Source organism: Pygocentrus nattereri, chromosome 1, assembly GCF_015220715.1.
Source record: "Pygocentrus nattereri isolate fPygNat1 chromosome 1, fPygNat1.pri, whole genome shotgun sequence".
In the NCBI taxonomy this organism is placed as follows: domain Eukaryota; kingdom Metazoa; phylum Chordata; class Actinopteri; order Characiformes; family Serrasalmidae; genus Pygocentrus; species Pygocentrus nattereri.
Window position 1 is genome coordinate 50860378 of NC_051211.1, and position 12350 is coordinate 50872727.

The following is a 12350-nucleotide window of genomic DNA, read 5'->3' on the forward strand; positions in this document are numbered from 1 at the left end:
ATCTAGAGAAAGTATCTTTACTAGTTACCAATAGGTTAGAGAGAAAGACGGTCCTGAGCTCAGATACTGCTAGAAACAAAAAGTCACTGTAGATACAGAGAGAAAAGGAACAGAGTGAAACACAGAAATGTGTGCAATACACTACAGTAAACTACAATACATAGTGCAATACAATAAAATACAATATATAAGTGCAGAACGATATGTTGCAATCAATACATAGCTCAATGCTCATTTAAATGCTGTGTAAAGAGATGTGTCTTCAGTCTGCGTTTAAAGACAGCAAGAGACTCTGCAGTACAGTGGGAGTTCATTCCACCACTTGGGTGCCAGTACAGAGAACATTCTCTATGCTTGTCTTCCATGCGCCTTGAAGGATGGCAGGTGAAGCCGAGCTGTACTCGAAGCTTGAAGGGCTCGTGGTACAGTTTGAGATTTCACCATTGCCATCAAGCCGGTAGGGGCTGGTCCAATTTTGGCTTTGTAGGCCAGCGTTAGGGTTTTAAATCTGGTGTATGCAGCTCCAGGAAGTCAGTGAAGGGAGCGCAGCAGTGGGGTGACATGGCTGAACTTGGGGAGATTGAAGATGAGCTGTGCTGCTCCATTCTGGATGAGTTGCAGAGGCTTGATGGCCTGCATGGGAAGACCAGCCAAGAGCGAGTTGCAGTAGTCAAGCCTAGAGATGACCAGAGACTGCACGAGCACCTGGGCGGCCTCTCGGGTGACGAAGGGTCGAATCCTACGGATGTTGTACAGGAGAAATCTGCATGACCGAGTCAGGCTAGCGATGTGAGTCGAGAACGATAACTGGCCATCCAGAGTCACACCAAGACTTCTTGCCTCTACAGACGGAACAATCAGAGAGTTCTCGATGAGATGGCACGATCATGATGAGGACCTTTGTCACATAAAACACTTGAACGGGTTCCTCCTTGTACAAAACTATTGCCTCACTTGAGCTTGAAAGCAATATTACTATGTACTGTTCTCACTTTGGTGCAACCCCCCCCCCATCTTTCTCTTTCTTTCTCATCTCTTTCTCTTATCAGTTTTGTCGTGTGTAGCCTGTATGTATGAACAGTGACCTCTCTGACAAACTCCCTCAGCCTCACTCTGTGCAATCACGTGGCACACGCTTCATTCCCCCGCTCCTGTTTTCTTTACCACCGCCAGCGGAGGGCCTTGGGAATGTGCCGCAGCCGTCCGAACACTAGGCATGTATTTTGGTACGCGGATGGCAGTGGAGTGTGAAATTGTGGGGCTCTCTGTCTGAAAACGGAAACAGCAGGAAAGGCTTCACGGATGGAAGGCTGTAGCTTTCTGAATCTGAAACACAGCTTAGTGAATAGAGAAGCGATGCGCTGCATATGTACAGTAAAGACTGTGCTCTCAGTGCTGTATTTATGGTTGTGTGATTTACACTGAGGTTATTACTCACTTAGTGGGCTTTGGGTGAGGATATCATATCCACTTTATCCAGTTGCTGACCAATATATTTTACTCTGCTTTTGCGCAATAGGCCTACATGTCATGGTGTTTGTGGTCTGACTGAAATCAAAGTAAGGCAGCTGGCTGAGGTTTTAGGCTTCATGTTTGCATATGTTTGGGCTTAGTTTGTTTCTTTGTAATTTGTAAGGATTTGCAGCATGACGTTAATGCAGCCTCTCAGCTAATCAACTGGCTTTGATTAGCATCTCTGGCCTCGTGCTCCTCCGCGTTAGGAGTCAGTGCTCTTGGTCAGCGCCGTGCATATTAAAGAGTACTACACTGAAAAAAAAATCTAATTTACACAATTTTCTCCTTTTTCCAAACACAGCCAATCGGCCAAGACATGTTTTGTGTCTGGAGTTTTTCTTTGCTTTAGTTTTTGCTGGAGCCTATAAGGCTAAAGTAATGGAAGCTCATAACTCTCCAATTAGCATTGTGCAAACTGCATTCCTAAATTATTACGCACTTGCCTCAGCTACCACAAGTTGTTTAAGTAACCTTGAAAATGTTTGCTTATGTTGTTTCTGACACTGTAAGACCCTTTTGTAAGATGCTTTTGTCCATATATATATATATATATATATATATATATATATATATATATATATATATATATATATATATATATATATATATATATGTAACACACACTTTATTGTGTGGCTTAAAACTGTTATAGAAGATATCTTGAAAACCAAAATATTGCTTGCACTTTTGTCCGGCTTTGTGTGAATTAGATTTTTCAACAAGCTATTACTTTAAACGACCCATATCCTACATTTTCCTTGTGTATTTTTCCCCCTGAGGTCACACTTATGACGTTTGTGTGGTTTTATGCACCAAAAACAGTCTTGATTTATTTTTACATGACCATTTTCCAACCTCTCTTTATCCCAGAGACAGAAACAGGCTGTTTTTGTTACTGTGCCTTTAAGACTGATATATGTAAACATGTTTCATTCAAAAAGGAGTCCATATGAAATGTTCCTTATGGCTGCAATGTGAAACTGCTGTAGACTTATAGGTGGATATATTTACATGCATTGTGTTTTTGTGACATTGCAAAAGCACTTGGTTCAAAATGAGCTGTTGTTGCTGCTTAATTTCCATTTATGGGCAAAATGGACAGATGTGAATATTTATACTATACCATGCTATATCTACGCTGTAGTCCCATATAGATTATCTGCAGATATTCAAATTGTTACTAACTGTTTGTTGAACTAAGTTGATTCTAAACAGTGGTGGGATTAGGATTTGGACCAGGGTCAGGGTTGAGATTAAGGTCAGGATTACAGCCATTATGGTCATTTAAGGAGAGATTTATTTGAATGTAAGTTGAATGAAAAGTGAATTAAGTATCTGCCAAGCATCTGAAGTGGACAATCCAAATAAAGTGTTACCAAAACATTCTACATCTTATTTTAAGTGTGCGATATGTGACTGTGAATTCAAAACAAGCTGTTTTTTCAGCCTGATTTCTGTAGTACATACTACATCAAAAAGCTACAGAAATGTTCCTTTTAGACTAAGTCTTAATCCGTTTTCCCTCCTTTCCCCGCAGACGACTCTGTTGGATCTAAAGGAGCACGCCTCATCTCTGGCCTCCTCTGGTTTGAAGAAGGACTCCAAGCTCAAGACTTTTGAGATTGCTCTTGAGCAGAAGAAAGAGGAGTGCATCAAGCTGGAGAATCAGCTCAAGAAGGTTAGAGGGAGAGATCAGACATCTGAACTGATTAGCTCACCTGAGTAGCAAATAACCTTACTGCTGACTAGGAGATCGCAGGCAGGTGTTGACAGTTGCCATGCTGTGTTTCTGCTGCAATGTGTCTCATATTCTAGCAGTGTGCTGTCATTCTCCATACCCGTCACTCCTTTAGAGGTGCATTCCATCCCTTTCTACATCTGAGGTGACACAGTTGAAACCCTGTGATGTCAATGTGTGCTCTTTCATATGCCATTATCGTCTCTGTGTTCAGTCTCCGTTTCTCTTTCTTGCTCATGCTCACACCTCATGTCATTTTCTCTGTGTCTGTTCTCTCTTGTCCACCTCCTGTCCTCTTTTTTCCTTTCTTACATCCTATATATAATGTTAACTGAATTTCCTTTGATCATCACTTTCTGGACCCCTTTCCCCCCAACTCCTTCCCCCGATCCTTCTTTCTTTCCTAAAGCACACTGAGCACATGTCAGGCCATCCCTCCAATCTTGTAAGTGCATCCCGGTGTGGAAATCCTCCCTTAGCTCTGTGCGTGTGGCTGCAAAGGAATCTTATGAACGTGTGAGTCGTATGGCTTTGCTTGCATGAGCTCAAGGCTTATGTGAAGTTTGTTTTTTGTGTGTGTGTGTGTGTGTGTGAGAGAGAAAGTGAGCGAGATTGAAGACCTTTAGGGTGTTTGAGGCCTGCATGCATGAACTCTTTCCTTATAAAAAGGCTCAGAGTGGTCCTCTGTTGTAAGTGGGTTTAATGTTACATATTTTGCAGTGTGCTGTGATGTGGCCTCATATCTGTGCATCTGTTTTAGCTGCCCTGCTCACTTATGCCGTGTGGTTTCTAGCCCCTACTGCGCGTCGGCCACCACGTTAATATTAGAATGGCTGTGATTTTACATATACACTGCACTGAGTTGCCTTGTATTTACACTTATTGGCCGTTTTATCAGAGGCATAACCAGCCTACCAGAAGGAGCAGGGCTTTTTACCAAGACTTAGTCCTTTTAATCAGAAGCACCAGGTATTTTATGTAGATCAGCTTTTGACTTGATGCAGCTATTACATTATTAACCCCAGCAATTGAATGGGCTTGCTTTTTTCCACCCTCATCTACACACTTAAAAATAATGGTTCTTCAAGGGAAAAATGGTTCTGTGTAGAATCATGAACACTTAAAGAACCCTTTGTATTATTAAAGTGTTTTTGCATGGTGAAATGGTTCTTCAGATGGATGGAGAATGTTTTATACATGGTTCTATGCAAAACCTTTTTGAAAAGTGTTCTATATATCACCACAAAGGTCTTTTATTGCTATGAAATCAGGCATGTTACAATAGCAGAACCCTTTTTGGTGCTATATAGAACCCTTTTTCAAAAAGATTCTATATAGAAACGCCTACAGCACGTTCTCCATCAATCTTAAGAATGCTTTCCGTGATTAAAGGGTTCTTTACATTGTGAAATGGTTCTTCAGATTGACTGAGTTTTGTATAGCACCAGGAAGGGTTCTGTTGTTGTAACAACCCTGACATCGTAACAATAGAATCAATTTTTGGTGCTATAAACAACCGTTTTAAAAAGGTTCTGTGTAGGAACACCTACAGCACATTGTTCACCAATCTGAAGAACTCTTTCATAATGCAGATAACCCTTTTATCACACAAAGGGTTCTATAAGTGTTCAGGGTTCTATGTAGAACCATTTTCTTTACTAAAGAACTCTTGAAGAACCATCATTTTTAAGTGTGTAGCATTTCTGCTATCCGCTACATAATTGGCATTGTCCTTATTCTACGAATATCTCAACATAAACCGAATGAACTGAATGAATAGATTACACTGAAATGCTTCCACTCAATTATAGTTACTTTTATTTAAATTATAGTGAGTGGATTTCAGTGACTGGGGCAATCAAATATTTTCACAAAACCGTCTCATTTTATATTTTAATTGGCAATTTAAAAACATGTCATCTAGTGTTCATTGCATGATTTGGCTAATCACTGAACAACCATAATGTCAGTTTGTAAGTAGTACTACCATATCCAGTCAGGTTTTAAAGCAGAATTCCACCAATTAGGATGTAAACAAAGTCATTGAGTGGTTTGATGCGAAATGATCTGTTCTAGAGAAACTTACTGAATCAGAATTGTTCACAGTGGTGCTGATAGGAACCAGACGTCCAAAGCATAATGCCTTATAATGCCTCTAAAACCTTCGTCATAAGAAGTTATTACAAGAAATTGTTATGAATGTGCAGCCTAGTGAAGAGACTTTGGCCTGAAATGCCATTCATGGCAGAGAGGTACATGCAGGGGGCAAATAGCATGTATTTTTCCAGATTTACCACCATTTTACCATTATAAGCATTACAACATCTCAGAAGATGTGTTAGATTCACTAGTCGTTTAGGATGGTAAATAAAATAACTGTATTTGAGTGATGTATACATCACAAGTTGATTTCTCTACAGTGCACCATTTCACATTAAATCATTTTGAGTTTGACTTTCCATCTTAATAACTGAATTATGCAGATATTTTGAAAAATTGGTGGCATTCCCCTTTACAGACCTTTACTGATCAAGTCACTGTATAACTACAGCATACAAAGTAAGAAATGTGTTAAAGGCTACTCACTGAAGAAAATTAAAAGTTTTCTGCAATAAATATTAACATTAATTAAATTATCATTGCACCTGTAACCTTGGAACCGTCCAGTTGCAGTATATCAATCTTTAATGCTAGCCAGAAAATCTAAATGACTTTGGCTTCTGGCAGTTGTTAATTTTGGACCCTGGTGGTAATGTTATTTTAGACCGTGGCAGCATAGTCTGCTCATTTTTTTGCAACTGATATGAGTCAGCAAGCTAAGCACCTGTGAACAGCTGATAACATGACACAGAACTAATGAGAGACACCTTATCTCCCTTATTTTGAGAACAACTGTTCTATATTCTGTAAAAAAAAAGAATAATTTTCTTTTAATGTAATTCAATGGAACCAGACGTTTTCCCCAAGTCATTTGGGCCGTTTCTTTTGGTCCATTGGTCATGAAGTTTATGCACAATGTAAAGGGCAACAGACATTTTCAAAATATGTCAAAAACTGAAAGATCACAAAAATGGACATACAAGATTTTCTTCCAACTGCAGCTAATTGTAAACCTATAGTATGTGTACCTGATAAAATGGCCAGTCAGTGTTGCTTGAAAGAAGATGAACCTGAAAAACTGCAACTCTGTGTATTGTACATGTACAATATATGTTTATCTGCATGAGTCTGCACAAGCACTCATGTATATGTGGTAGTTTTTAAGCTCAAATGTCAAAAGGTGAGTATGTAATTGCAGCTTTCTGACTCCTCAGCACTTAAAGAGACGTTAATCCAAGGGAAATTCAGCTGTGCACAGTGGTGTATTGTGTATCTCGGTCCCTCTGATCTACCCCAAGTTCTCTTCTCACAGCTTTGTCTGTATATCCAGACGCCATCCTCTGCTCCAAGAGCAATGAAAGTGTTGGCCATGTGCGTTGTCTGTTCATGCAGGGTCTCATAAAAAAAGTGTGTAAGTGATAACTCGCTGACAGCGCAGTGGGCGTCTGCTGTGATTGGACGAGACAGAACAGCGACCGGGGTCCTGGCCGGTCCTGTGTGAGCGGAAGGCGTGTTCGTGTAGTGAGGTGTCTGCCTGGCGCTTAAAACACAGAGCACTGGAGGACCATGGCGCTGTTCAATAAATAGAAGTAGACAGGCACACCAGACACCTAGCACTTTACCTTGAATGACCCAACCGGTCAAGTGTCCCCAGTGCCCCTCTGCCTAGCACCTCACACACAAATATAGGGATGCTGTACCTATTGCCTCACACACACACACACACACGCGCATATATATATATATATATATATAATGTAATAGCTGCAGTAACACTGACATGGTGGTGTGTTAGTGTGTGTTGAGCTGGTGCAAGTGGATCAGACACAGCACTGCTCCTTGAGTTTTTAAACACTGTCCACTCTATTAGATGCTCCTACTCTGTCAGTCCACCTTCAGAGACGATGGCTCATCTGCTGCTGCACAGTTTGTGTTGGTCATCCTCTAGTCCTTCATCAGTGGTCACAGGATGCTGCCCACAGGACGCTGTTGGCAGGATATTTTTGTTTGGTGGACAATTCTCACTCCAGAAGCACTGTTGTGTCTGATTCACTCAGACCAGCACAACACACACACAACCACCACGTCAGTGTTACTGCAGTGCTGAGAATGATCCACCACCAAAATAGTACCTGCTCTGTGAGGGTCCAAGGTCCATTTGTAGAACTACAAAGTGCACCTATACAGTAAGTGGAGCTGATAAAATGGACAATGAGCGTAGAAACGAGGAGGTGGTCATAATTTTATGCCTGATCGGTGTGTATAAATGTATATGGAGAGAGAGAGAGTTTGAAAGTCCTGCAGTGTACATCAGCCAGACTTTCCAGATTCATAGATCTTTTCTTATGTGTTTTTATCAGTTCACTTTGTAGAAAGTCTGTGTTTTTATTTATATGCTAAAGGTCAAGTTTAGATTTTGCTTGTTTTATTTTAACCATGATGATTTTTGGTTTTTGGATTTATTTTTTTTGGTTCTAATTTATCAATTCGTATTCTGTGAAGTGAGCAGGTGGTAACTGTCAGCTTAACAGTTACTGAGGCGGGCATACAAGCATGAAAGCCAGTGTTGAGGCCTCACAGATTTGTCGGCATTGCAGAAAATCTCACTAATAAAGCACCAAAAATGTGGTTTTCATGCTTGTTTGCCCATCTTGTAAAGACTGTTAAGTTGACAGTTTCCACCTGTTCTGTTACAGCAGTGTAGCCTGACTCAAGAAAATAACCAGAACGTCCCATGAAACACTTCTCATGGACCCTTTTCTCTGGTACACCTACCATATACAGTATCTCACAAAAGTAAGTACACCACCACATTTCTGCAAATATATCTTTTCATGGGACGACACTATAGAAATGAAACTTAGTGTTCAGCTTGTATAGCAGTACAGATTTACTGTCCTCTGAAAAGAACTCAACACACAGCTATTAATGTCTAAATAGCTGTCCACCTCACAGTGAACGTGTCCAAATTGTGCTCAAAGTGTCAATATTTTGTGTGACCACCATTATTATCTAGCACTGCCTGAACCCTCTTGGGCATGGAATTCACCAGAGCTGCACAGGTTGCTACTGAAATCCTCTTCCACTCCTCCATGATGACGATCACAGAGCTGGTGGATGTTAGACACCTTGTGCTCCTTCTCCTTCCGCTTGAGGAGGCCCCACAGGTGCTCAATTGGGTTTAGGTCTGGAGACATGCTTGGCCAGTCCATCACCTTTACCTTCAGCAAGGCAGTTGTCATCTTGGAGGTGTGCTTGAGGTCGTTATTGTGTTGGAAAACTCAACACACAGCTATTAATTGATGACATGTTGAGTTATTTTCAGAGTGTTTAACATTAAATCTGTACTGCTATATAAGCTGTACACTGACTACTTTATGTCCAAGTTTCATTTCTATAGTGTCGTCCCATGAAAAAATATAATAAAATATTTGCAGTAATGTGAGGGGTGCACTCACTTTTGTGCGATACTGTAAGTGTACTTTGTAGGTTTACTGTTACTGACTGTAGACCACTCACCACAGGACCACCGTATGGTCAATGGTACTTCTATGGTGGTCCGTCTCTGTTAGATGCTGAAGAGAGGGGTGCTGATAAAATGTGCATAAACAGGTGGGCTTCAGTCAGTAAATATAAACGTACAATATTATAGCGCAACTATATTGTCAGATAAAATTGGTTTTTCATATGATGTTTCTGTTATTTTGTACACCCTTTGTATTCCATCAATGACTTCACAGACATAATATGTTTCCTGTCATCAAAACTGTGTTTCCCTTATTTATGGTGCTATGTGCATGGACCCCACTAGTGTTCCAACATCAACAGCTTCCATTGGACCCAAGAGCAAACACAGCTGCTCTAACAGCCCTGCTAATAATTAGAGTTATGAAAGCAGTTTCCTTCCTTGTCAGACTCTCTTCCTCTTTATACCAGTCTCTCTCTCTCATTTCTTTATTCGTTATTTGGATCCCCATTAGTTTCCACAAAGTGGTTGATAGTCTTCCTGGGTTCTTCACAAGAGCAGTTACAATAAAATTAACAATTTTTTTTTATGAAAAGTTCTATAAAAAAAACTCAAACTAAATCTCTTCATTGTCTTTGTCCTTTCTATTGACCCAATTTTACTTTTTTGGTTAACTTTTTCATTGACAAAACAATTTTTCAAAAGAAAAATACATTCTGTTATGAATGATGTCATCTACAGAAAGCAAAAAATACATTAGTTTCTGATATAAAGAGAAGGCTGGCCGTGAAGACACCTCTATGTGGTGTAATTGTCTATTATTCTTAAAATGTGTTGTATAAACCAAGCAAAATATTTTTTATTTGTAAAAATAGACAATCTCTACTAGTAGGATTCTTTTTTTGTTGCAGCTTCCATTATTGTTCCCTGAGTGAGGGGCAGTGTGCTAAATGTCTAATTCAGCGCAAATAAATCATTCAGCCCCACCAACTTTAGGCAGAGAGTGACATTACTTAAGAGAGAAGCTTTTTGATTTGTCTTATTTTCTGTTGGAAAGTCCAGCACAATGCAAGTTGCGTCCCACTAGTTGAAGGACTTATTTATCATGTTTTTTTAAAATATACAGAACATTTCCGTTTTTCATACATCAGAATTTTATTGTGTTGTAGACCATTTTAATGCATACAAATCTTAAGTCACAGTCCCTTTTATAGAAAAAAATCTGGACATCAGTGCAAGTCTATGGGGGCTTCAGTAGTGCTCCCTCTGTTGGCAGTCTAGTTATATACATCTACGCTTCAAGCGTGTATGCAAGCAAGCGTACGTGTGTTTCGCATGTGTGCTTGACGCTATTTTGTTTCGTCCTGCCCGTAACTGATGGCCCTTCCAATTTCTCTGTGTACACAGGAAGCCAAATCATCTTGATGATAGCTACACAATTATGGATAGTTAATACATTTTCATGTCAGATATATCATTTCTGTTCCAGGCTGCACAGATGCAAGCACATAGACACTCACACATACACACATGCTGGCTTGTCTCAAAGTCCTCCCCCGCAGACGACGTGCTCTTGGCGGTCGGTGTGGAAACCTCCTCAACCTCAGGCTGAGACATTAAAAAAGCAAATTAGAGGGGCCTAAACGTCACCTTCAAATAATATCCCCCAATAAAACAGAACAGGCCGCTTTCACGCCGTGCCAGCCCGAAGAAGCAGAGGCCTACAGTGGCCACCCGGAGCCCAGGCACTCTTGTGCAATGCCGTTCGAGCTGAATTGCTGTGTGCTCTGCTATGCGCTGCGCCTGCTTTAGCTGTGCCATGCTATGCAGCACCATAATGTGCAGGCCTTGTGTGCTGTTACTGAATTGTCATGTCCTGCATGAGCCAAATGATCTTGATGATAGCCTCACAGTCTGTGCAGTGTATTAGAGCTGGTGCTTGGCTTGTACAGTGTTTGGGTTTGTGAGTGCAGCTATATTAATGGGCTAAGGACACTGCAGCTTTTATTAGAGTGCTTTATTTTTGTATCTGACTGTAATTGCTGAAGGAGCTTTTAATTAATTTGACGTGAGTGTAATTGGCTTTCCACTGCGCGCATACCTTTTCTAAATACAGTTGGCCGGTTGTGAAGTCATGGGCGAGGTGACACAGAGGCTGCAGGTGCAAGTGGGCGTTTGGCGTCTACACACTCATATTGCCCATCTATGACGCTGCGCAGGCCACTCTCAGGCACAAATGCCAGCCCGCTACTCATTGACTAGGCTTTCAGAGCCTGATGTTAAAAAAAAAACAACAACAACAAAAAAAAAAACACAAAGACACTGAGAAACAACAGGCACCCATGAATTGCGTTCAGCTTTGAAGATCATTTTCATTCGTGACGTTTTTTTATAAGAGACCACACTGTTGCATGATGATCCCGAGCAGTTTTATTATCCCAGATTGCTTTGATTTCTGCACTTGGATTAAAAAGCAGAGAATGTCAAAACATGATAGTGCCTGTGTTGTTAATCTCTGTACCATGTTTTTATGTTTAGGCTCATACAGCAGCTGTAGAGGCTCAGGCGAACACAGAGCTGTCAGACCGCATCAGCGCACTGGAGCAGGAGGTAGCACGCCACAAAGAGGATGCTGGGAAGGCCCAAGCTGAAGTGGACCGTCTGCTGGAGATTCTCCGAGAGATGGAGAATGAGAAAAACGACAAGGACCGCAAGATCAATGAGCTGGAGAGGTACGTGCTTTTTTTAGGGCATGTACAGGGCTCAAAAGTAGCTGGGACACCTCAATCATAATCATTTTTAAAATAATTATTTAATTTGTTAATAAATTATGGAAAAAGTGCTTTATCATGTTCAAAGGTACATCATTCCAGCTATGTCTCATCAGTCTGTACTTTAGCTGAACAACAGCAAACTAGAAGACTTTCACCGACTTCGAAACAAATGTTGGGATACTGATCCAGATGCATACGTGCTATCCAAATGTCATGTTGAAACCAGAGAACCAGTGCTACTCTTTGAAAGCCACCATTCAACATACCTGACTTTATTAACTTTTAACATTAACTAGATATATAAAGTCAGCATCTGTGGGAAAGACTGCAGATACACTGACATTTTCAAAAGCAAGTGTGAAAAACTAAGTGGTGGAAAGAGCCAAAGTCCATTAGTTGCGCAAACTAATGCCCTCCATGCTTGGAAGAAATTATTCATCAATCAAAAGAAACGATATGCAACAATCTACTTACCTAAATAAAACCAGGGAATTCTAATCTATTAAAAATAGATTAGAGACACTAATGTTTGTCGCACTAATGTCTAGCCTTATTTTTGTTTTCAGTGACTTGCCCAGATCATTTTCTGCTTCAGTTAGTAAACCTGGTCGTTATTGCTATCTTTTTCGATGGATACGAGTGAATAATTGACAATAAATGACAACTTCAGCTGGAAAGGAATAAATAAACAAGATTCAAATTGCTTTCAGAGCGTGTCCCAAGACTACTTTAGAAATTGATATCGGTACATCATGCT

The 12350-nt window shown here is 40.5% G+C and overlaps 2 protein-coding genes across 19 annotated transcripts in view; both read left to right on the forward strand.

The window, feature by feature from the left end:
- Window positions 1–12350, forward strand: part of cax1 (cation/H+ exchanger protein 1) — a 1125587-nt gene that overhangs the window by 579309 nt on the left and 533928 nt on the right. The gene's annotated exons all lie outside the window — the stretch shown is intronic.
- Window positions 1–12350, forward strand: part of erc1b (ELKS/RAB6-interacting/CAST family member 1b) — a 340281-nt gene that overhangs the window by 112474 nt on the left and 215457 nt on the right. For 9 of the 18 annotated variants that reach the window (XM_037539543.1, XM_017723129.2, XM_017723132.2 and 6 more), the window contains 3 exons: window positions 3053–3193; window positions 3663–3698; window positions 11358–11551. In XM_037539543.1, coding sequence (XP_037395440.1) covers window positions 3053–3193; window positions 3663–3698; window positions 11358–11551 — 371 coding nt within the window. The remainder of the gene's footprint in view (window positions 1–3052; window positions 3194–3662; window positions 3699–11357; window positions 11552–12350) is intronic. The other 9 variants (XM_037539557.1, XM_017723133.2, XM_037539573.1 and 6 more) reach the window with 1 other exon arrangement.